Here is a 25,937-nt window from a genome sequence, read left to right as displayed (position 1 = left end):
TCTCCACCCTCCAATATCTCTGTGCTCCTCCAATTTGGGCCTCTTGAGCATGCTGAGCTTTAATCGCACAATGGTGGGCAGCCATGCCCTAGGCACCAAGCTCTGGAAATGCCTCCCTAAGTCTGTCTCACTCTCCCTTAAAACTTACTCTTTGACTGCCTTCCCTAATATCTCATTTTGTGTCTTGATGGCACATTTTATCTGATTATATGTCTGTGTAGCACAGAAGCAGAATGGAAGCAATGCAGGGAATGGGTGCAAGGCTGGGGCAAGTTAACACGTCTCATGGTAGCCCTCTCTGTCCCTCACCATCACACTCTCCAAATGTAACGAGCACTATTTTGAGCTCTGGGCTTAATGGCACCGTCTTGAGGGGAGGTTTTGGAGCCTGACTCAGATCCCGAAATCGTCGATTGGGGTTCAGATGCACTGTACCAGGGGCTGTCCATTGCTTTATTTTCACCCTCTACAGCCCAGGGACATTGAAGCCAATCGAAGTCTCCTCCAATCTCCTCACACTCAGCAGAGAGAAGGGAACCAACTCAGGAACTCCATGGTAATCATCCTTGGGATTCACATTGGCGATGATTCACACTGATGTAGGGAATAGATATCTGTAGGATCAGGTCCACACGACTTCCCTCCAGATAAGAATGTCACAACTCCTGACAATGAGCCACCCCCTCTTTTCCCCAGCCCTACCAACTAAATGTGTAGATAAAAATCTCAGGGGCCTGACTGCTTACCATCTCTGACAAGTGCAGTTTAATGAGATGTGAATGTCCCAGCAATGCAAAGCTAACTAGTTAAAAGAGTGTCGTGCTGCGATAGGAGGGGTACGAAGCGGAATGCTGAGAACAGTCTCTTCCATCTTTACAGTTGGCAATCATCCAGAAAGTGACTGTGATCTCGCCCCAAACAGTTCTTTTTCCAGCCAGGCCTGCAATGGAAAACAGTGTCAGGGCTGAGGCAACAGGGACACTGAATAAGAAGAGACATTTATACATAGAATTACGTAGTAATGATAGGACAGAAACAGGCCATTCAGCCCATTTGGACTGTGCAGGTGTTAATGCTCTACACAGGCTCCTCCCACATGATTTCATATAATCCTATCAGCATAGTCCTCTGTTCCTTTATCCTGCACTCATTCGTGTAGTAAAAGAGTGAGAGTGGGCATGTGTGGAGATTAATTTCAGAACAGACCTCTAAGAGAAAGCGAAATACTGCAGGTGCTGGAAGTCTGAGATAAAAACAGAAAAGGCTGGAAAAACTCAGCAGGTCTGGCAGCATCTGTGGAGAGAGAAACAGAGTTAATGTTTCAGGTCCATACGACTCTTCTTCAGAGCTAAAGAGAAGTAGAAATGAGATGGAATTTATACTGTTGGAGGTGGGGTGGAACAGGTAAAGCAGAATAGAAGGTCAGTGATAGGCAGGGGATAAGGAGGGATTGACGAAGATGTCATGAATACGAGACAAAGACAGTGTTAATGGTCGTGGTGAAGACTAAAGAAGATGCTGATGGTGCTGATCGTGGCACGAAGGTGAGAAAGCAGAATGTGTTAATGGCCAAACAAGTATCAGTGCTCTGAAAGAACAGATAGCCCTGTGAGGGGGTGGGTGGAAGGGGCGGTGGTTGGGGAAAAAGGGTAAAATGGGAAAAGGGATAAAAAAAAAGGAAATAAAAAGGGATGAAAAATGAATAAAAATGAAGATAAAAATAAGTAAAAGAAAGATAAAATATAAAAATACACTTTAAAGAAGTGGGTAAAAATGGAGGAGAGTCTTCATGACTTCACTGGAGTGCTGCTTTGGGCTGCAGTAGAGTGCTTAAGTTGGAGTTTGGTGACTGAGGGAGAGCGGTGAGCAAGGGAACTAGGTGATCCTTTGAGTACTGTGAGTACGGTCAGGTAAGTAATTACTACTTTTATCGCTTATGGTTTTTAAGGTCTTATTTTGTGGCTCATCGTTTGTAAGGGCTATATTCTGTAACAACGAGGAGCAGGGAAGAAGGGCCCTAGAGTAATTGATATTACTTCCAAAAGGTTTAGTTTAATTTAAAGGGATAAGTCACGGCAGGAGGGCTCAAAGCTGTGGTGTGCTCCTCCTGCTCTATGTGGGAAGCCGGGAACATTTCCTGTACCCGGGACCAGCGCCTGTGCGGGACGTGTCTCCAGCTGTAACTTCCAGAAGCCCAGGTTTCAGAGCTGGAGCAGCGGCTGGGGACGCTGTGGACCATTCACAAGGCAGAGAGTATCGTGGATAGCACATATAGAGAGGTGGTCACACCACAGGCTAAGAGTCCACAGGCAGGAAGGGAATGGGTGACCACCAGGCAGAGCAAGAGACTAGGCAGGCAGTGCAGGCAGTCTCCTGTGGATATTCCCCTGCAAAACAGATATACCACTTTGGATAATTTTGGGGGGAATGGCCTCTCAGGGGAAAGCAGCAACAGCCAAATTCATTGCACCATGGTTGGCTCTGCTGCACAGGGGAGGAGTAAAAAATGTGGGAATGCAATCGTTATAGTGGATTCACTTGTAAGGGGAGTAGATAGGCGTTTCTGTGGCTGCAAACAAGACTCTAGGATGGTATGTTGCCTCCCTGGTGCTAGGGTCAAGGATGTCTCAGAACGGCTACAGGACATTCTAAAGGGGGAGGGTGAACAGCCAGTAGGCGTGGTACACATTGGAACAAATGACATCGGTAAAAAAAGGGATGAGGCCCTAAAAGCAGAATATAGGGAGTTAGGAAGTAAGTTGAAAAGTAAGACCTCAAAGGCAGTGATCTCAGGATTACTACCAGTGCCACGTGCTAGTCAGAGTAGAAATAGCAGGATATATCAGATGAATACATGGCCGAAGAGATGGTGTGAGGGGGAGGGTTTCAGATTCTTGAGACATTGGGACTTGTTCTGGGGGAGGTGGGACCATTTCAAACTGAAAGGGTTACACCTGGGCAGGACTGGGACTGATGTCCGAGGGGGAATATTTGCTAGAGTGGTAGGGGAGGGTTTAAACTAAAATGGCAGGGGGATGGGAACCTTTGCAAGGAGTCAGAGGAGGGGGAGTCAAGGACAAGAACAAAAGGCAGAAAGGGGAATAAGAAAAGTGATAGGCAGAGACATCAAGGGCAAGAATCAAACAGGGCCTCAGTGAAAAATAGTGGGAACGGGACAAGTAATGTTAAAAAGACAAGCCTAAAGGTTTTCTGCCTTAATATGAGGAGCATTTGCAATAAAGTGGATGAATTAACTGTGCAAATAGATGTAAAAAGGTATGATATAGTCGGGTTTATGAAGACATGCCTGCGGGGTGACCAGGGATGGGAACTGAACATCCAGGGGTATTCAGTATTTAGGAAGGACAGACAAAAAGGAAAAGGTGATGGAGTTGCATTGCTGGTTAAAGAGAAAATTAACGCAATAGTGAGGAAAGATATTTGCTCCAACGGTGTGGAATCTGTATGGGTAGAGCTGAGAAACACTAAAGGGCAAAAAACGTTAGTGGGGTTGTATATAGACCCCCAAACTGTAGTGGTGATGTTGGGAATGGCATTAAACAGGAAATTAGAGACGCATGCAATAAAGGAACGTCTGTAATTATGACTTTAATCTGCATATAGATTGGGCAAATCAAATTAGTAACAATACCATAGAGGAGGAATTCCTGGAGTATATAGGGGATGGTTTTCTGGGCCAATACGTTGAGGAACCAATGGGAGAACAGGCCCTAGACTGGATATTGTGTAATGAGAAAGGAATAATTGGAAATCTAGTTGTCCAAGGCCCCTGAGTGATCTTAATATGATAGAATTCTTCATCAAGATTGAGAGTGATGTAGTTGATTCTGAGACTAGGGTCCTGAATCTTAATAAAGGAAACTACGATGGTATGAGACGCGAATTGGCTATGATGGATTGGGAAATATTACTTAAAGGGATGACGGTGGATAGGCAATGGCAAATGTTCAAAGAGCACATGGGTGAATAATTGTTTATTCCTGTCTGGCGCAAAAGTAAAACAGGAAAGGTGGCCAAGCCATGGCTTACAAGGGAAATTAGAGATAGTATTAGATCCAAGGAAGAGGCATACTAATTGGCCAGAAAAAACAACAGACCTGAGGATTGGGAGCAGTTTAGAATTCAGGAAAGGAAGACCGAGGGATTGATTAAGAAGTGGAAAATAGAGTATGAGAGTAAGCTTGTGGGGAACATAAAAACTGACTGTAAAAGTTTCTATAAGTATGTGAAGAGAAAAAGATTGAAGACAAATGTAGGTCCCTTACAGTCAGAAACAGGGGAATTTATAACGGGGAACAAAGAAATGGCTGACCAAATAAATACATACTTTGGTTCTGTCTTTACAAAGGAGGACACAAATAACATACCAGAAATGTTGGGGAACATAGAGTTTAGTGAGAGGGAGGAACTGAAAGAAATCAGTTTTCATAGGGAAACAGTGTTGGAGAAATTGATGGGATTCAAAGCTGATGAATCCCCAGGGCCTGATAATCTACATCCCAGAGTACTTAAGGAAGTGGCCCTAGAAATAGTGGATGCATTGATGGTCATCTTCTGAGATTCTATAGACTCTGGAACAGTTCCAACAGATTGGAGGATAGCTAATGCAACCCCACTATTTAAAAAGGGAGGGAAAGAGATAAAACAGGGAATTATATACCAGTCAGCCTGACGTCGGTAGTGGGGAAAATTCCAGAGTCCATTATAAAAGATTTAATAGCTGAGCACTTGGAAAACAGTGGCAGAATCGGACAGAGTCAGCGTGGATTTACGAAAGGGAAATCCTGCTTGACAAATCTACTGGAATTTTGTGAGAATGTAACCAGTAGAGTTGATGAGGGGGAGCCAGCGGATGTGGTTTATTTGGGCTTTTGGAATGCTTTCGACAAAGTCCCACATAAGAGATTAGCGTGTAAAATTAAAGTGCATGAGATTGGGATTAGTGTATTGAGATGGATAGAAAACTGGTTGGCAGACAGGAAACTAAGGGTAGGAATAAACGGGTCTCTTTCCGAATGGCAGGCAGTGACTAGTGGGGTACCGCAGGAATCGATGTTGGGTCCCCAGCTATTCATAATATATATTAATGATTTAGATGAGGGAACTAGATGTAATATCTCCAAATTTGCAGATGACACAAAGCTGGGTGGGAGGATGAGCTATGAGGAGGAATCAAAGATGCTTCATTGTGATTTGGACAAGCTGAGTGAGTGGGCAAATGCATGGCAGATGTTGTATAATGTGGATAAATGTGGGGTTATCCACTTTGGTAGCAAAAACAGGAAGGCAGATTATTATCTGAATGGCTATAAATTGAGAGAGAGGAATGTGCAACGAGACCTGGGTGTCCTCGTACACCAGTCGCTGTAGGTAAGTCTGCAGGTGCAGCAGGTGGTAACGAAGGCAAATGGTATGTTGGCCTTCATAGCGAGAAGATTCGAGTTCAGGAACAGGGGTGTCTTGCTGCAATTGTACAGGGCCTTGGTGAGACCACACCTGGAATATTGTGGGCAGTTTTGGTCTCCTTATCTGGGAAGGATGTTCTTGCTATAGAGGGAATGAAGTGAAGGTTTACCAGAATGATTCCTGTGATGGTGGGACTGACATATGAGGAGAGATTGAGTCGGTTAGGATGATATTTGCTGGAGTTCAGAAGAATGGAGGGAATCTCATAGAACCTATAAAATTCTAACAGGACTAGACAGGGTAGATGCAGGAAGGATGTTCCAGATGGTGGGGGAGTCCAGAACCAGGGGTCACAGTCTGAGGATATGGGGTAGACCATTTAAGACTGAGATGGGGAGAAATTTCTTCACCCAGAGAGAGGTGAGTCTGTGGAATTCGCTACCACAGAGAGTAGTTGAGGCCAAAACATTGTATGTTTTCAAGGAGGAGTTAGATATAGCTCTTAGGGTGAAAGGGATGAAAGGAGATGGGGAGAAAGTGGGAGCAGGCTGTTGAGTTGGATGATCAGCCATGATCATAATGAATGGCAGAGCAGGCTCGAAGGGCCGAATGGCCTACTCCTGCTCCTAGTTTCTATGTTCCTATGATCTGAAGTTGTTGAACTCAATGTTAAGTCCGTAAAGTGCCTAATTGGAAGATGAGGTGCTGTTCCTCCAGTTTGCATTGGGCTTCGCTGGAACATTGCAGCAGGCCAAGGACGGACATGTGGGCGTGAGAGCAGGGTGGTGTGTTGAGATGGCAAGTGACATGAAGGTCTGGGTCATGCTTGTGGACAGACCGAAGGTGTTCTGCAAAGCAGTCACCCAATCTGCATTTGGTCTCCCCAATATAGAGGAGATCGCATTGGGAGCAGAGAATACAAACTGACAAAATTGAAGGAGGTGCAAGTGAAGCCCTGCTTCACCTGAAAGGAGTGTTTGGGCCCTTAGATGGTGAGGAGGGAGAGGTAAAGGGTCAGATGTTGCACCTTCTGCGATTGCCGCGGAAGGTGCTGTGAGAAGGGGATGAGGAATTGGGAGTGATGGAGGAGTGGACCAAGGTGTCACGGAGAGAGTGGCCCCTATGGAATGCTGACGGAGGGGTGAGGGGAAGATGTGTTTGGTGGTGGCATCATGCTGGAGTCGGTGGAAATGGCGGAGGATGATCCTTTGCATGCGGAGGCTGGTGGGGTGATAAGTGAGGACAAGGGGGACTCTATCATGGTTCTGGGAAGGAGGAGGAGGGGTGAGGGCAGAGGCGCTGGAGATGGGTTGGACCCGGTTGAGGGCCCTGTCAACCACAATGGGGGAGGGGGAACCTCCGTTAAGGAAGAAGGAAGACATGTTGCAACCGTCGTTTTGGAAAGTGGCATCATCAGAACAGATGTGACGGAGGCGAAGAAACTGAGAGAATGGGATGGAGTCCTTACAGGAAGCGGGGTGTGAGGAGCTGTAGTCGAGGTAGCTGTGGGAGTTGGTGGGCTTGTAATGAATATTGGTGGACAGTCTACCGCCGCCAATTAAGAGACTTATTAAGGCCATTAATGTATTAATTAACCTGGATTTTTCGTTGCCCATCCAACGTTATGGCTGGCGAGTCGTCCAAGCGGCCTTTGGATTTTTGAGGAAACCTCATCCAAGGGCGGGACAAGGTTTCCGATATTAATTTTTTAAAAATTAAAATCTTTGGGCAGAATTTTTATAATCTATATCTTTTGGTGAATGAGTCTGAGGTGTGGACATTTTTTTCGCAATTTAAAATCTTTATTTGATGGCTTCAAACTCTTCAGCTCCCTGAGGTAGTTCTCTGCCTTCTGGGAGCTGTCACTGTGTACTCCCCCACCCCCGCGCTGACTTCAGCACTCGCCCTCCTCCCACCCCCACCCCGGCAGCGCAGAGCCTTTCAGCGCGTCTTTTACGCTGGCTAGCCATTAACCGGCCAGCCAGTGTAAGGTCGCGGTTGGGGGCCCATCGTGGGCAGTGGGACATTTCCCGGCCGCTCCTGGGCCTTCCCCTCTGCACCCGCCCGACGACCTTAAAATTCCACCCATGGTGTTTGTAGCAAGACAGCTGCAAAAAATGTGCAGAGAGCAAAGTCAGGATTCACATGTGATGTTCATTGATCTAACTAAAACTTTTGACTGTGTGAGCTGACCTGGTCTATGGCACTCGCTTTCCAAACTAGGATGTCCAAACAGTTTGCCAAAATCCTGCACCTAGTGCATGATGGCATGGTTGGACGTGTCTGTGCGTGTGCTGAGGTGTCCGATGCCTTTGCAGTAATCAGCAGTGTAAGGCAATGATGGACTGTGGCTCCCCAACTCTTCAATCTCTTCTTTGCTGCAATTCTCAAGGAAGCCATCAGAGACATGCCTGCAGGCATCAACATTAGCTTCCGTTCAGGGAAGCTCTTCAATGTCTCCAGGCTGTCTGCCTCCACCAAAGTCACAGAGGCAGTAATCAGAGAGCTTCTGAATGCAGGTGACTGTGCCCTCGCTACCCGCAACAAGGAAGACATCCAGAAAATGGCAAAGAAATTCTCAAGTCCTGCCAAAAAACTTTAATCACCAAATGAGTGTCTCCAAGACTGAGGTTATGATTCAGCCGACACCAGGCACACATTATGAAGCACCAGACATAACTGTTAATGGCACCAGGGCTGTAGAAAAATTCTCATACCTTGGCAGCGTGCTCGCTAGGGATGCCACTATTGATGAAGATATCTGGGCAAGCATCGAGAAACCAAGTTCTGCCTGTGGCCAACTCCGTGTTTGCATCTGGAAGCAGCATGGCATAAAGCCGAAGGCTCAAATCAAACTATAGCAGGTTACTGTCCTTACTGCCTCGCTGTATGGAGCAGTATGCTGGGTGTGCAATAGGTGCCACTTCGAGGTTCTGGAACACTTCCACCAAAGACACCTGAGGCCCATCGTGAGAATTTGATGGCAGGAAAAGAAATCACAAACAGTGAGGTCCTTCATCGTGCTGGGCTCAATGACACCCTCCAGAAAATTGAGCAAATGTTATCCGGGTGGTCAGCGCAAGTGAGATAAGGGCACCCTGAAAAAGAGCCTTCCAAACTTCTGCATCGCCCACCACCTCTCTTGGGAAAACCTAGCAGCCGACCGGCCCACACAGAGGCAAGCACTGAAATTTGGTTCAGCGATGTTTCGAGGACCATCTACGGCACACTCGCAACATCCAATGGGCCCAGAAGTTTCCGTAAGCACCAACATTGATAATATGAACGGTCAGGTGTGCGGATGTCCATGCCGATCCTGCATTGGGCTCTTCAATCGAGGGAATCCATGGAAGGTGATGAAATCATTTAGAGTTTGGCCTTACTTGATCAATGAGGAGTTTACCACAAAAATATTCTAACTCACCCCTTGGAACTCTTATCACCTTCCTCAGCTTAAGCTTTTAACTGCTGGAGCTGAATACTACCGGCCCGTGGTGACGGCAGGACTGCGCCCGGAAGTCAGAGGCCTTCTGACTTACAGGCCCGTCATCGGAGCATGTCCGATAAAACGGTGATTGCCACCAACTAGTGGCAAGGGCGGGTTATGGACCTTCACCCTGCCCAATGCGTGCTGGAGGGCAGGATGCCTGGTCTCAGAGGCAGCGGGCCATGACCTGGGACAAGGTTGTGCCCAGCTCTTTAAAAGGCCCCCCGGCACAGCTCAGTGTCAGGTGACACATCGTATGATCCTTGAAGAGCAGAAACTGTGTGTGGTGAAGAAATTTGACTTTTGTAATCTATCCAGGTAAGTCTATTTTAATTTGAACTAATGTCTGCAAAACCATCTAAAATTTCAGGTGACAAAATTATCATAAATCAGCAAGTCTACCAGCTTCAGGCATTGAGGAGTTATACATGAATTAAATATTTCCATGTGTAGATATCTGTGCCATCAGAGCTGAGGGAGAGGCTCTCCAAAAGGGGCAAAGCTGCCCCCAGGTTCAATGAGGCCGCTCTTGGTGCCCTACTCCGTGCAGTTGAGGGGAGGTATTATGAAGATCTAATTCTAAGCACTAGGAAGATGAGGAAGCCCAGGCAGACTGGTGCTATGTGGGAGGAGGTGGACGAGGAGGTCAGCCGTGGGGACATTGTGAGGAGGAGCTGGTTCCTGTGTCACAAAAGGTTCAATGACTTCATGAGGTCAACAAGGGTTAGCACGGCATCAGTATGAGCAACATTGGCCCAATGTGACCCTAGTCTCTCAAGCGAATGCAGTAGGTGTTTAAGATTAGCTGCTCATCCAAAAGCAGCATGTTTCCACAAGGGCACAGCTGTCCTAAACCATGCCATTGTACATTCCAAGTCAAACGGCGGGCGGTTGGCTGGATGATGCTATGATGCCAGAGCATAGCCTTCAGTCAGGCGCAGGCTGATCTGATAATGGGATTGAGACATGACATGTGATAGTTTGAAATTGTTGATGAAATGTTGATGTAATCATTGATGAAATCTCCGTGTTTTAAAGGAGGTTAGGCAATATGCGATGTGTTTGCCGTATAGATTTTACACTTGGAACCTTAACAAGCTTCATGATCAGAAGCCTCAAGTCATCGCTCAAGGTTTGATAGCGTCTGTGGAGCTTGTTCATGCATGTCAGGTCATGGAAATGTTCATGTGAGTCATGTGTTAGGGGCGATGCATCAAGGTTTGAGGTTCTTTCAGCTTGTTTGGATGAGAGTGGGGGCTGCAGGGTGGAAGAGCTGACTGACCATGTCACTGTGGTACAGGAAGTCATTCAAATGGGGAGGACAAAAAATAATGTAGTGGTAGTAGGGGGCGGAATAGTGAAGGGGATTGACACTGTTCTCTGTAGCAAAGAGTGAGAGTTCAGAAGGCTGTGTTGCCTGCCTGGTGTCTGAACATCTGTTCAGAGCTGGAGAAGAACTTGCAGTGGGAGGGGGAGGATCCATTTGTTGTGGTCCATGTACCAATGACATAGGCAGGATGAGGAAGGAGGTTCTGCAGAGTCAGCATGAGGAGTTAGGCACCAAATTAAGAAGCAGAACCTCAAGGGTAATAATCTCTGCATTATTACCTGAGCCATGTGCAAATTGACGCAGGCCAAATAAGATTAGAGAAATGAATGCATGGCTCAAAGTCTGGTATGGGAGGAGTGGGTTCTGGTTCGTGGGGCACTGCCACCAGTATTGGGAAAAGTTGGGACAGTCTTCGTCTGAGCCGTGCCGGGGCTGATATTCTAGCGAGCTGCATAGCTAGAGAAGCAGAAAGGGTTTTAAACTAAATAATGGGGGACAAGGGATCAAATTTGGGAAGTTGTGGTAAACCAAAGAGTAGAGGCAAGGCAAAAGGGAAAGGTACTAATTTGGGAAATGATAAACAGGAAATGACAGAGGGTACAAATCTAAAAGTAAATCAGCAGATAAGGCTGAATGTTACAAAAATAATAAAAGGACAAAATTAAAGGATCTGTACCTAAATACACATAGCTTTCAAAACAAAACAGGTGAACTGATAGTGCAAATAGAAATAAATGCGTATGATCTGATAGTCATTACGGAGTCATGGCTACAGGATGGCACAGATTGGGACCTGAATGTTGAAGGGTACGTGACATTTAGGAAGGACAGGACGTTAGAAAAAGGTGGAGGGATGGCTCTGTTAATTAATGATGGTATTAGCACATTAGAGCAGGATGACCTAAATTGAGGAAACCAGAGTGCAAAAGTGATTTGGGTTGAGATGAGAAATGATAAAGGTAAGAAGTCACTTGTGGGAGTGGTGTACAGGCCTCCTAATTGTAACTACATGGTAGGACAGAGTATAAAGGAAGAGATAATTGGAGCTTGTCAGAAAGGTACAGTGAAAATCTTGGGGGCTTTTAATCTACATATCAACTGGAAAAATCAAATGGGCAAAGGTAGTGTGGGTGAAGCGTTCATAAAATGTTTTCAGGATAGTTTTTTATAACAGCATGTTTTGGAGCCAATCAGAGAGCAGGCTATATTAGACCTGGTATTGTGCAATGCTATAGGATTAATTCATAACCTCATAGTGAAGGCACCCCTAGGTGGCAACGATCATAATATGGTTAAATTTTACATTCAGTTTGAGGGAGAGAAGAGTGGGTCCAAGACTAATATTTTAAACTTAAGTAAGGGCAATTATGAGGGCATGAAAGCAGAGCTAGCTAATGTGAACTGGCAAATGAGGTTAAGGGATAGGTCAATAGAGATGTAGTGACAGACTTTTAAAGGGATATCTCAGAATACACAGAATAGATGCATTCCAGTGAGAATGAAAACTTCCAAGGGGAGAACCCACCATCTGTGTTTAGCTAAAGAATTTAAAGAAAGTATTAAACTTAAAGAAAAAGCATATAATTGTGCAAAGATGGGTGGCTGGTCAGGTGATTGAACAGAATATAAAGGACAGCAAAGAATGACAAAAAGATTAATTAGGAGGAAAAAAATAGAGTAGGAGAGGAAGCTAGCTAGAAATATAAAGATGGATAGTAAGAGTTTCTATAGATATTTACTTATAAAAGAGTTTTAAAAGTGAGTGTTGGTCCTATAGGAAGTGTGTCTGGGGCATTGATAATGGAAAATAAGGAGATGGCAGATGAATTGAACAGGCATTTTGCATCGGTCTTCAATATAGAGGATGCAAGAAACAAGCTAGAAATAGCTGGAAATGAAGAAATGGGCGGGAGGGAGGAACTCAGGAAAATTATAATCACCAGGGATGTGGTATTGAGCAAATTGTTGCAGCTGTAGGCTGACAAATCCCCAGGTCCTGATGGATTTCCTCCTAGGGTCTTGAAAGAAGTGGCTAGTGAGATAGTTGATGCACTGGTTTTAATTTTCCAGAAAGCAAGACAGTTAGCTTAACATCTGTCATAGGGAAGCTGTTGGAAGCTATTATTAAAGATGTTACTTTTCCCAAGGCACTTGGGAAAATTCAAGGCAATCAGGCAGAGTCAACATGACTTTGTAGAAGAGAAATCATGCTTAACCAATTTATTGGAGTTCTTAGAAGGCGTTACATGTGCTTTGGATAAAGGGGAACTGGTGGATGTACTGTACCTAGATTTCCAGAAGGCATTTGATAAGGTGCCACATCAAAGGTTATTGCGGAAAATAAAAGCTCTTGATGTATTGACATGGATAGAAGATTGGCTGGCTAACAGGAAGCAGAAGAATGGGTCTTTTTTCTGGTTGGCAGGATATAGCAAATGGTGTGCCACAGGGATTAGTGATGGGCCCTCAACTTCTTACAATTTATATAAATGATTTAGATGAAGGGACCGAAGATATGGTTACTAAATTTGCTGGTGACACAAAGATAGGTAGGAAAGTAAGTTGTGAAGAGGACACAAGGGGGCTACAAAAAGATATAGATAGGCTAAGTGAGTGGGCAAAGATCTGGCAAATGGAGTATAACGTAGGAAAACGTGAAATTGTCCATTTTGTCAGGAAGAATAAAAAAGAAGCATATTATCTAAATGGTGAGAGATTACAGAGCTCTGAGATTCATAGGGATCTGGGTGTCCTAGTGCATGAATCACAAAAGCTAACATGCAGTTACAGCAAGTAATTAGGAAAGTTAATAGAATGTTATAATTTATTGTGAAGGGAATTGAATGTAAAATTAGGGAGGCTATGCTGCAGTTATAAAGGACACTGGTGAGACCACACCTGGAGTACTGTGTACAGTATTGGACTCTTTATTTAAGGAAGGACGTAAATGCATTAGAAGAAGTTCAGAGAAGGTTTATGTTATGCACTTGATTTTTCAGAAAGGCTTCTCCTTAGAAACATCAAACTTTATTTACAGACTGCAGCAGCAGTTACATGCTTCCATCAAGCTCCACAATTAGAAGAAGAACTCCCACTCTAAGGTTCCCTTACTTAGAGCTGGTTTGTTCACACTGTCATGTGATACTATACTATACAATAAGCCTTAAAGCTACAGTCACTACAGTCGCTACAATTACTACAGTTTACTAGACTAATACTAGGAATGGGCAGATAGTCTTATGAGAAAAGGCTAGAAGAGTAAGAAGCGACTTGATCAAAACCTTTAAGGTCCGAAGAGGTCTTGAAAGAGTGGATGAGAAGAGGATGTTTCCTCTTGTGGAAGAATCTAGAACCAGGGCTCACTGTTAAAAATTAAGGTGTCACTCATTTAAGACAGAGATGAGGAGAATTTTTTTTTCTCAGAGCATTGTGAGTCCTTGGTATTCTTTTCCTCAAAAGACAGTGGAAGCAGAGGCTTTGAATATTTTTAAGGCAGAGCTAGATAGATTCTCGATAAAGAAGAGGGTGAAAGGTTAACGGGGGTAGGCAGGAATGTGGAGTGGAGGTTAAATTCAGATCAGCCAGGATCTGACTGAAACAAAAACAGAAATACCTGGAAAAACTCAGCAGGTCTGGCAGCATCAGCGGAGAAGAGCAAAGTTGATGTTTTGAGTCCTCATGACCTTTCAACAGAACTAAGTAGAAATAGGAAAGGGGTGAAATATAAACTGGTTTAAGGGGGGAGGGCGGTGGGATTGTTGGGACAAGCAAGCAGTGATAGGAGGAGATAACCAAAAGATGTCACAGACAAAAGAACAAAGAGGTGTTGAAGGTGGTGATATTATCTAAAAGAATGTGCTAATTAAGAGTGGAGAGCAGAACAAGCAAGGTAGCTCTAGTGGGGGTGGGGTGAAATAAACCATGGGTGGAATACATTTAAAAATAATGGAAATAGGTGGGAAAAGAAAAATCTATATAAATTATTGGAAAAAACAAAAGGGAGGGGGAAGAAACGGAAAGGGGGTGGCGATGGAGGAGGGAGTTCAAGATCTAAAGTTGTTGAACTCAATATTCAGTCCGGAAGGCTGTAAAGTGCCTAGTCAGAAGATGAGGTGCTGTTCCTCCAGTTTGTGTTGAGCTTCACTGGAACAATGCAGCAAGCCAAGGACAGACATGTGGGCAAGAGAGTAGGGTGGAGTGTTAAAATGGCAAACGACAGGGAGGTCTGGGTAATGCTTGCGGACAGACCGAAGGTGTTCTGCAAAGCGGTCACCCAGTCTGCGTTTGGTCTCTCCAATGTAGAGGAAACCACATTGGGAGCAACGAATGCAGTAAACTAAGTCGGGGGAAATGCAAGTGAAATGCTGCTTCACTTGAAAGGAGTGTTTGGGCCCTTGGACGGTGAGGAGAGAGGAAGTGAAGGGGCAGGTGTTGCATATTTTGCGTTTGCATGGGGAGATGCCATAGGTGGGGGTTGAGGAGTAGGGGGTGATGGAAGAGTGGACCAGGGTGTCACGGAGGGAATGATCCCTACGGAATGCCGCCAGGGGCACTTTACAGTCTTCCGGACTGAATATTGAGTTCAACAACTTTAGATCTTGAACTCCCTCCTCCATCCCCACCCCCTTTTCATTTCTTCCCCCTCCCTTTTGTTTTTTCCAATAATTTATATAGATTTTTCTTTTCCCACCTATTTTCATTATTTTTAAATGTATTCCACCCATGGTTTATTTCACCCCACCCCCACTAGAGTTACCTTGCTTGTCCTGCTCTCCACTCTTAATTATCACATTCTTTTCGATAATATCACCACCTTCAACACCTCTTTGTTCTTTTGTCTGTGACATCTTTTGGTTATCTCCTCCTATCACTGCTTGCTTGTCCCAACAACGCCCCCCACCCCCCACCCTTAAACCAACTTATATTTCAACCCTTTCCTATTTCTACTTAGTTCTGTTGAAGGGTCATGAGGACTTGAAACGTCAACTTTGCTCTTCTCCGCCGATGCTGCCAGACCTGCTGAGTTTTTCCAGGTATTTCTGTTTTTGTTTTGGATTTCCAGCATCCGCAGTTTTTTGTTTTTAAGATCTTACTGAATACTGCAGCAGGCTTGATGGGTCGAGTGGCCTGCTCCTACTCCTAAATCTTATGCTTGTATGTTCCGATGTGATGTGATACTTGATTACCACCTTACTGACCTCTCTCTGTTACAGGAGAAGCCTCTTCCATGCAGGATGCAGCAACTGAATCCATGCAGCAACCTCCCTCCTCCTCCAAGAAGTACCCCTCAGAGGGTTTGGTGTCACATCCTCTGTCTGTACCCAGCACCATCACAGATATTGACACTTCAGCAGGGTTTAGTGCTTCGGACAGGGGTCATGTACACACTGGTGAAGGCACTTCACAATCGTATGAGCAGCCGATGTAGGGTGTGGTGGAGCAGCTCTTGGGCGTTGGACGAGTGTCCAGAGTGATCCAGGGCTGATTGCAAGCTGGATAATGAGCCTCTGGAGTTATCCATATTGCAGCAGATGCTGGATGTCCAGTGAGAGGTCAGTGAACATTTGCTGGATATATTGGGGCGGCATGGGGGGGGCATTGGTGGGGGGGGGGTGCATGTTCCGGTCCGGACTGTGGAGATATCTATCCAGGCCATGCATACTGTGATCACCCACTCTTCAGAATGCCATGCTGCCTCTGTTGACAGAATGGCCACTGTCCTGGATGGGTGAACTGAGTGCATTGCTGACACAATTGTCAGGATGCCCTTCGACCAGCCCTGACCAGCTCAGGGGCACAAACTCAGGGCAACAGGGGAACTGGGAGCTTGGTCACCCACCCAGCTCCTGGAACCTCACTGGTTGGCAGGGAGGACCAGCCAGTCCTAGTGGCCATTCAAGGTCACAGCAGCACAGAGGACGCCTGCCGAAGTCATCCAGGGCAAGGGACGTGGCAGAACATAAAAGTACCTCATCAAAACAGGGTCTGCTTTTTCTAAAGTTAGCTCAGTTTTATGATGTTTGAAGCTATCGAAATTCAGAAATATGGAAAATAAATTCTATGATCCTTTTTCGTCTCCGAATGCTTAAGTAATGCCACTAATCATAAATGTTTGAGCACTGTGGTTGGGGCAACTGATGATATTGATGTCACTTATGATGCTTGTAATGTTAAATGATAGTTAAATGATTGCTTCTGAGTGCAGCTGATGTTAAATGATAGCTAAATGCTTGCTTTTTAGCGCAATTGATATCATTTGAGTGCAAATGAATGCAAATGATGTCAAACTTTTCAGGTAGGGTGGGAAAACCAGCACTGGCAGCAAATCCTCGGGCTCTCTCGTTTTGGCTTTGGGCATCTTATGTGAAGCTGATGTAATTGCCGTCCCTCCGGAACATTGCATCCGTGAACACCTTGGGCAGGATCTTCCGGTCGGTGAGCGGGGGGGTGGGACCCGCTCGCCGATGTGTAAAATGACGCGGGATGACGTCGGGTGGAACTCCCAATGTCACCCTGTGTCATTTCCATTTTCAGGTCAGCAGGGGCACAGCCGAATCAGCTGTGCGCCCACTGACCTGTCGACAAACTATTGAGGCCATTGACAAACTAATTAAAATCATTAATGGACCTGCCCGTCCAATGTTAAGGTTGGCGGGCAGGCCGGGAGCCCTGGCGGGCTTCAGAAAAATCATAAAACCTCATCCACCGGCGTGATAAGGTTTCATGAGGGTATTTAAATTTTTCATAAAGGTTTCAATAAAAGTTATGGACATGTCCCACAGGGGACATGTCAGGGAAGCTTTTCTATCATTTGAATTGCAAATTTTAATTCAGAGCCTATCTCCCTCAGGGAGATCAGTGCGCTCCTTCGCGCATGCGATCTCACATCTCACTCCGGGCTGAGGGAACCCCACCACCACCACCCCCCCCCTCCCCCCCCCCCCCCCCACCCCACCCCCCACCCCACCCCCCCCCCACACAGGGAGCATATAGCGCTTCCTCCCCCCCCCCCTCCCCCGCCCACACAGGGAGCATATAGCGCTTCCTGGCGGACATCACGCTGAGTGGGTCTTAATTGGCCCGCCCACGTAAAATGGCGGCGCGTCCCCGATCATGGGCGCCGATCGGAGGTGCGCCCATTCCCGCGCCCACTCCCGCACCTGTCCCCAATGGGGGGAATAGTTTTCCCCTTGATGTAATGGTATGCAGCAGGCTGTGTTTTCCCAGTCAGGTCTCTGCAGGCTGCCTGAAAAGAGCTTGTGGCAAAAAAGTTCAGCGGCACTGACACCTTCAATGCGACAGACATTGGGTGGACCACAAGGCAGCTTGGCGAAATCTCCCCTGTGAGCATCACACAAAGTCGTGTAACTGTTGCCCTTGAAAGCCTCAGTTGTCTTCTACATGGAGTCTAACTCAGTTGTAGGTAGCTGAATCTCTGCCTGTATACCCTTGGTGCAATGTCATCTGGGCTTCTGACGAGGGCTTCTAGGCTCCCCCTAGCCATCGGAGTCTCGCTCTGCTCTGTCCCCTTCCTGTGGACCCGCAGCATTCTAAGCCTCCCTGTGATCCCTTATTCCTCTCACCCTTCTCCTCCTCCTAATCCTCCTCTACCCCTCACTGGAGTTTGTGTCTCCAACAGAGACCACAATCCCCACCTGTCTCTGAGAATATTCACCCCCCCCTCAATCCTGGGTTATGGGCAGGAGCATGTTCAATGAACTATCAAACGAGCCCTCTGAAAGAGAGCAGAGTCCTCCTCAAGAGAAAATATCCAAAATTTAACTCTTCCCACTGAAAAGAGCAGTCCCTGTGGTCAACGGATTTTTGACCTGCAAAGCTGAGATTGAGGTAAAAGACCTGCCCAAACAAGGTTACCCTTTAAAAAAAGGGTTCCCTACCTGATGTAAATCTCACTAAAGTGTATTATTTCCTGCTGGCCGTATTATTCCAGTCAGATAGCTTGTTAGCTCTGAAGAAGAGTCATACGGACTTGAAATATTAACTCTGTTTCTCTCTCCACAGATGCTGCCAGAACATCTGCGTTTTTCCAGCATTTTCTGCTTTTATTTCGGATTTCCAGCACCTGCAGTACTTTGCTTTTAATTTAGCTTGTTAATTGCCTCAATTGGCACTTAAATTAACATTTAAATAGGGCGGGCAGGTTCCCAGCTTTTTTTGACCTGCCCGCATATGGTAATATCGTCAACTTTCGTGATGACATCGTGAATGGCGCCTGATGTCATCGCGCTCCATAATATGCTCGGCGAGGTGGAAAACGCCCCTGATCGCGGAGCTTATTGCTCAGCCTCTGGTTTTAACCTTTACCATTTTTCTGATTTAGCAGATATTCTTTTGCTTTTTTCACCCCATGATATTGTCCTGAACTGTGAACCTCGGCCCTTCACCTTGGGGTTCCATTTAAATCCCTTTTCCCACCATTTTGAATTGTCAACATGAATACTCAAAGAGTTAGCAAGAGACAAAATAAGAAAGGAGGGTTGAAAATACCATATGTCCATTCCAAGCTGGGTAACAACTACCGACTTGATGCATTGAATATCATCGGTGATATCATCGTCCAACAAACCTATAATAAAAAATAAATAAACCCATGTTAATTCCTACAATCTAACAGTGACACTAATGTGCTAACCAATGCATTGGAGGCAGGGCCAGGGAGAAGTTGGGATTTAGGGCAGGGCTCATAGTGAACGGTCTACCTCATAGGTTTACTTATTCAACAGGCAGTCAACTTATAGACTCTTTTTTTTAAAAAAAGATTGCATCAAGCATCTCACAAACTACAGCATCTCCCGACAATAGCAAGGTGATTTCTGAGGCAAAATGCAGTGGGTGAAGGGACTGAGTGTGTTATAGCCAAATTTGCTGATGATAATAAGATAAGTAGGAAAGCAAGTTGTCAGGAGGCCAAGAGTCTGCAAAGGAATATACAGATAGATTGTGAGTGGGCAAAAAATTTGGCAGGTGGAGAATACTGTGGGAGAATGTGAGGTTGTCCACTTTGGCAGGAAGAATAAAAAAGCAGAATATTATTTAAATAGAGAGAGACTGCAGAATGCTATGGTATAGAGAGGAGATCTGGGTGTCCTGGTACATGAATCACAAAAATGTTAGCAGGCAGGTACAGCAAATGATTAGGAAGGCAAATGGAAGGTTAACCTTTATCAAAAGGGATGGAGTATGGGAAGTCTTGCTACAACTGCATACAATTTTTGCCTCCTTACTTAAGGAGGGATTTACTTGCACTGCAGTCACTTCAGAGAATCTTCACTAGGCTGATTCCTTGGATGAAGGGGTTGTCTTATGAGGAAAGGTTGAGCAGGTTGGGCCCATACCCACTGGAGTTGAGAAGAATGAGAGGTAATCTTATTGGAACATATGTGATCCTGAGGGGATTTGATAGGGTAGATGCTGAGAGATGCTTCCCCTCTTACAGCCTACACTTCATCATAGGAAGTAGAACGTTTTCAGTCCTGGTTTAATCAGCAGTCCATCCAGCACCTTAAACATTCACTCCTTTCACCATTGGCATACAGTGCTTGTACTGTGCATCATCTACAAAATATACTGCAGCAACTTGCTAAGGCTCTTCAACAATACCTTCCAAACTCACAATCTCTATCACCTTGAAGGACAAGGGCAGCAGATGCAAGGGAACACCACCACCGGCAAGTCTCCCTCCAAGCCACACATAGTCCTTACTTCATTGTCACTGGGTCAAAATCCTGAAACTCTGTGCCTGACAGCTCTGTGGGTATACCCATAGCACATGCACTTCAGTGGTTCAAGATGGCGTTCACCACCACCTTCTGAATTAAGGGCACTCGTGGATGGGCAACAACTGCTGACCTTGAGTCATTGAGTCACCCTCTCTACCAGGAAATGTGTCCACTCCCTTCACCACCCCATCCCCCTCCACAGCTACCCTCCTAACCCCACCACCACCACCCACCCCAGGCTGGCAAATTGAAAGACAGAAAAAGATTTGCATTCATATAGTGCCTTTCACATCTTCAGGGTGTCTCAAAGCGCCTCAAAATTAGTGAAGTAATTTTTGAAGTGTAGTCGCTATTGCAATGTGGGAAAATAGCAGCCAAAATGCAAACAGCGATATCTCACAAACCACAAAGCTATAATGACCAGATGCAACATCTTCCAGTCGGCGAGTGGGGGCGGGGCCCACTCGCTGACACGTAAAATGTTGCGGGGGCACATCGGGCGTGCATCCCGACGTCACCCCGCGTCATTTAGATTTGTCTTTGCGCCTGCCGAACTGTCAACGGCTTATTAAGGCCATTAAAAAATGAATTAACCTGATTGATGGACCTGCCCGTCCAACCTTAAGGTTGGCAGGCAGGCCGGGAGACCTGGCGGGCTTCCGAGAAAATATGAAACCTCATCCATGGGCGGGATGAGGTTTCATGAGGGCATTTAAATTTTTATTAAAGGTGTCAATACAAGATATGGACATGTCCCCTCATGTGACAGTGTCACATGAGGGGACATGACGGAAATTTTAAAAATACCTTTATTTAAAATTTCAAATCATATTGACAAAACTGCACTAAATGCAAGAGCTGCCAACCGTCCAGGGATTGAAAATTAATCAGCGCTTTGCCTCAGGGAGATCTGTGCACTATTTCGTGCGAAAGTGCGCACTCCCAGCTGAGGTAATCCCCCTGCCCACACAGGGAGCGCATAGCGCTTCCTGGTGGACTTCACAGGGGGCAGGCCTTAATTGGCCCACCCCACCTCACCCCCCTCTCCCCCCCACCACCCCCCCACCCGACCGTGGGCGCCAATCGGAAGGCCGCCCCCCTGTGGCCACTCCCATGCCTCCCTCCCAACGGTGGGAAAATGTTGCCCCAGGTTCTCTTGTTGTTTTAGTGACGTTGGTCCAAGAAGAACAATTCACTCAGGATAACTCCCCTCCCTGCTCATCCTCAAAGTAGTGGTCATGGAATTTTTGCATCTACCTGAGAGAGCAGATAGGGGCTCAGCTTATTATCCCTCCGGAAAGGCTGCACCTCCGACAGCACCACAGTCCCAGGAAATGTCAACTCGGAGTTTGTTGTCAAGTCTCTGGAGCAGCATTTGAAACTGTACATTTCTGATTCAGAGCGCTACACACTGAGCCACACTGTCACGTCACAGTCAAAGTTAAAAGCAAGATTGATGTAGCGTTGGTTGACTTACTGTTACAGCTGATTTGACAGAGATTGTAGCTGAATGTGGCCATGCCATTGTCGCACCACTCCATATTATTGATCTGGAAAATCCCATAGTTAGTTGATGTAATTATTCCAAGATTCCGATAATGTCTTGTTAAATTTGTGTTGAATCCACTTTCTGTTTCAACCATGCAGATCCCTAAAATTAAAATGACACAAGGACACTATTGCTTGTAATATTTTGCAAATGCAAGCTTGACTCAGGTTAACTGTCCTTAAAAAGCTGAATAATACTGACAAAAATGGTCTTGCTGCTAGAGCTGCCAACTGTCCAGGATTGCCCTTGTGTCTCCAGGAATTGAAAATTAATTTCTTGAACATTGCTGCCAGCAACACCGAGAAGCAAAACCACGGAATATTTTAAAAATATATTTTGCAATACTTCTGTCAATTCAGTTACAGGAATATTTGAGATGTGGAAAAGAAAGGCTGCCTGAGGTGGAAGGGCAAATGATGAGACGTCCGGGAATATGTCTAACCAGAAATTAATTTTCAATCCCTGGACGGTTGGCAGCTCTTGCATTTAGTGCAGTTTTGTCAATGTTAACCAGCTTCTTGGGACAGTTAACAAAAAGAGCAAATGTTTAATATGAGTCAAAATGGTGTTTGTAAAATAATACAACCAACCCTACTATAGCCCAGCTATAGTTACCAAGGAATTGTATGTTTTCTTTATAATTCGGATGGCATAAACATGATTTATGAAGTGATGTGATGGCCAAGTTTACGCCCCATCTGAGCCTCCTCCCATTTTGCTTCATCTCACCCCATCAACAGATCCTTGTGTACCTTTCTCTCTCATTGGTCCAGCTTCTCTCTCACAAATTGGTGCAATTCAGTTTTATAATTTCGTTGGATGTTAATTCAGGATCTCTGGCCTACATGCATTGTCACCACAGAACTCTAGATGATGCAACAGCCTCAAGATATCTTGTAGCAGAAACCATCTTTCATTTACTTTCTTCTTGCCCTTGTCAAAAGGATGCTCTGTTTAGTTTTGGTTAAGTTGTATAGAGTCTTTCTTTGCCCTTCTTGCTTACAGAGTGTGAGAGACAGCAATCCACTTGACAGGGATAGAGTTGAGCCAGTTTCACCCAAGGTTCTGAATTCAGATCATGCAAAACATTTAACAAAAGAACATAAAAAATAGAAGCAGGAGTAGGCCATTCAGCCCCTTGAGCTTGCTCCGCCAGTCAATAAGATTATGGCTGATCATATGTGGCCATAGGTCCACTTTCCTGCCTTGACCATCTTGTGAATAAAGCTTGAATATATTCAATGACCAGCCCTCCACTGCTCTCTGGGGGAGAGAATTCCAAAGAGTAATGGTCTCCTGAGAGAAGGAATTCCTCCTCATCTCCATCTTATATGGGAAATCCAGAATCCAGTAATTCTAATTTCTCCCATGAAGGGAAACATCCTCTCAGCAACTATCTTGTCAAGACTCCTTAGAATCTTATGGCCCGAATTTTACCCTCGGTGAGCGCATGGGAACATCGGGCCTGGGAGCGGCCGGGCAATGGACCACCGACTGTAATCGGCCCCTGACTGCGATTTCACGCTGGCTGACCAATTAACAGCCAGCGGAAAACTCAGTGCTGCCAGGGTGGGGTCAAGAAGAGGGCGGGTGATGACATCAATGCGGGTGTGGGTGAGCGCTGCGAGAGAGCTCCCTGAAGGCAGACAGCTGCCTCAGGGAGCTGCAGACCTGCAAATGATGAAATAAATAAAAAGCTGTAAAAAAAATGTCCATGCGTCACAATCGAGCACCTGAAAGCATACCTCATAAAGATGCTGTCCCCAGATGTTCCTTTTTATTTTATTGCCCTATCACCCTACACTTGGATGAGGTTTGATGAAAAATGCAAAGGCTGCCTGGCCGATTCGCCCATCCGCCAACCATAAGGTTGGATGGACCACGAAAATCGCAGACAGTTGTGCTGTTAAGGCTTAATTGCCCTCTTAACTGTCGGTGGGCATGCTTCCAACTTTTGTGCTTGCCCACTGAGTGAAATCTCGGGATGCTTGCCCAATGTCATCTCGCGCGATTTCATGCCCGATCAGGTCAGGCGTGCGTCCACCTGCGAGGTGTAAAATTCTGCCCTATATGGTTCAATAAGGACATCTCTCATTCTCCTAAACAACAGTGAGTACAGTCCCACCCTGTTCAGTTTCTCCTTAACAGACAATATCCTCATCCCAGGAATCTGCCTATTGAATCTTCTCTGAAATGCCTCCAATGAAATAAATCCATCCATCAGTAGGGTTACCAAAACTGCTCACAGTACTCCAGGTTCAGCCCCACCAATGCCCTGTACAATTATAGTGAGACCTCTCTACTTTTATACTCCACCCCACCTTGTGTTAAAGGCCAACATTTCATTTGCCTTCCTAATTACTTGCTGTACCTGCACACTAACATTTTATCATTCATGTACGAGGACACCCAAATCCCTTAGTAGCACTACTTCTGCAGTCTCTCTCCATTTACAAAATATTCTGCTTTTCTATTCTTCCTGCCAAAGTGGACAACCTCACATTTTTCCACCATATACTCCACCTGCCAATTTTTTTCCCACTCAATTAGCCAATCCTTTTGGAGACATTTTGTATCCGCCTCACGACTGGCTTTCCTACCCATCTTTGTATTGTTAGTAAATTCGGCTACAATACACTCCTTCCCTTCATTGTAAATGGTTGAGGTCCCTGCACAGATCCTGGAGGCACACCTCTAGTTACAGTTTGCCAACCTGAAGCGACCCATTTATCCTGACCATCTGTTTCCTGTTAGTTAGCCAGACTTCTATCTGGAGTGGTCAAAACAGTTAGATGTGGGTTTCTTTAAAATGACTACTCAAGGTGCATGGACATGGGGATTCCCTTTCCTAACTCACAGCCCAGTTACAGAGGAGGATAACTGTACAGACTCACCATGTGCTTGAAGGAATCAGGCTTGGTGACCAGGCTGTCCATCAGATCTTGCTTCTGTGGGAAAGAGTGGCAGATACCCCCACCTTAAACCCAATGGGAGGGGCTGTGATGTGTCTTTCTTCATTCCTGTAAAGGGGTCACTGCCCCCTCCAACCCCACACCCCTCACTCACAGACCATTCATAATGCTGTTATTGAGTAGCCTTGGAGAGGGACCAGACCCATACTGCAGAAGGATAGCGAGATTGATATTAGTCATGGAGATGAGGTAAATCAAGAGACAATAATTTGAAGATTTAAAATCAGTGCTTTAAACAGTTAGAAAGAGTCACAATTTTGAGCTCCTGGGAAAGACTGAGTTGGAGATGGAGAGACAGAGGTGAGATGGAGACCAATCAGAGCAGCACACGAGGTAAGGTTGGTCTGATGAAAGGTGATAGACCTGAAAAGTGAACTCTGTTTCTCTCTCCACAGATGCTGACTGACTTGCTGTGTTTAGTCACTTTCTGTTTTTAAGTTACCAGTTCATCATTCTCTCAGGTCAGGAATTGCACAAACTAGAGAAAAGTAAGACTGTTACCAGCTATTTTCCCTCTTCCCCTCTCAAATATCCTGGGGTACAGTTCAGGCACCTCACCCAAGCTGGCATCAGTGAATGTGCTGGAGTTTTGGACTTTCTGGTCTGTACAGCCCAGTCCCACACCACACACTGCGTTTACTTTCTTATCCACTGACAGGAGGTGAAGGGGAAGCCCCAGATGATGCAACGGGGGTGTTTGAGTGCACTTGGCTTTGTTAATAGTGCTGATGAAGTGAGACTCACAGTTAGCCAGGCTGTGCCTGTGAAATCCATCTAATCCCTTATCCTTCAAAATCCGGGCAAGTTCACATTTCTCATAGACTTTGCCACTTGTGACCATAAACAGGAGACTGAGAACAACGAGAATCTTCATTGGCACAGGCTGGAGTCTGGGATCAGTTCCGCCATTATACAGAAATATTGTGTTAAGCTCACAAAGTTCCTCAAAGATGAGCCTGGAATACAACAAAAGAAAGAAAATGCTTTTTGAATTACCCGGTGTCTCATTGATTGAACAATAATCAGATTATGATACAAGGGGAAGGAAGAGAAACAGTTAGGAACCAGGGCAGATTTTGAGGGGGGCTGAGGAGACTGGGCCTATGTTCTCTAGAGTCTAGAAAAATGAGAGGTGATCTTATTGAAACTTACTAAATTCTTACAGGGTTCATCGGGGTAGATGCAAGAAGGATGTTTCCCCAGGTTGAGGGGTGGGGGGTGGGGGGGGGGGGTGCGGTGGCATCTAGACCCAGGGAACACAGCCTTATAGTAAGGGGCAGGCCATTTAGGACTGAGATAAGGAGGAATTTCTACATGAGAGGGATGTAAATGTTTGGAATTTTCTACCCAGAGGTGGGTGGAGACTCAGTCATTGAGTGTGTTCAAGACAGAGGTTGATGGATTTCTAGATTTCAAAGATATCAAGGGATAC

At 45.6% G+C, this 25,937-nt stretch overlaps 1 protein-coding gene across 1 annotated transcript; it reads right to left on the bottom strand.

Annotated features, from left to right (window-relative positions):
* Positions 1–692: 692 nt before the first annotated feature.
* On the bottom strand, positions 693–25,462 carry LOC144692001 (lysozyme C-1-like). The gene is made up of 4 exons (XM_078560565.1): positions 25,250–25,462; positions 21,462–21,635; positions 18,753–18,831; positions 693–940 (listed from the first exon to the last, which is right to left on the bottom strand). Exons 1-4 carry the CDS (start codon positions 25,377–25,379, stop codon positions 874–876), a joined length of 450 nt encoding a protein of 149 aa, XP_078416691.1. The 5' UTR covers positions 25,380–25,462; the 3' UTR covers positions 693–873.
* Between the last annotated feature and the right edge of the window lie 475 nt (positions 25,463–25,937).

Source organism: Cetorhinus maximus, chromosome 16 (genome assembly GCF_964194155.1).
Source record: "Cetorhinus maximus chromosome 16, sCetMax3.hap1.1, whole genome shotgun sequence".
Lineage (NCBI taxonomy): Eukaryota > Metazoa > Chordata > Chondrichthyes > Lamniformes > Cetorhinidae > Cetorhinus > Cetorhinus maximus.
This window is presented reverse-complemented; position numbering and strand designations above follow the sequence as displayed.

Excerpts from the sequence above, each read along its gene's own strand:
- LOC144692001 (XM_078560565.1), bottom strand. The coding sequence starts at position 25,379 with ATGAAGATTCTCGTTGTTCTCAGTCTCCTGTTTATGGTCACAAGTGGC. Across the intron at positions 21,636-25,249 it reads CAGGCACAGCCTGGCTAACT|GGATCTGCATGGTTGAAACA; the intron begins GTGAGTCTCACT and ends TTTTAATTTTAG. Across the intron at positions 18,832-21,461 it reads CTGTCAAATCAGCTGTAACA|GTTTGTTGGACGATGATATC; the intron begins GTAAGTCAACCA and ends TTTTTATTATAG.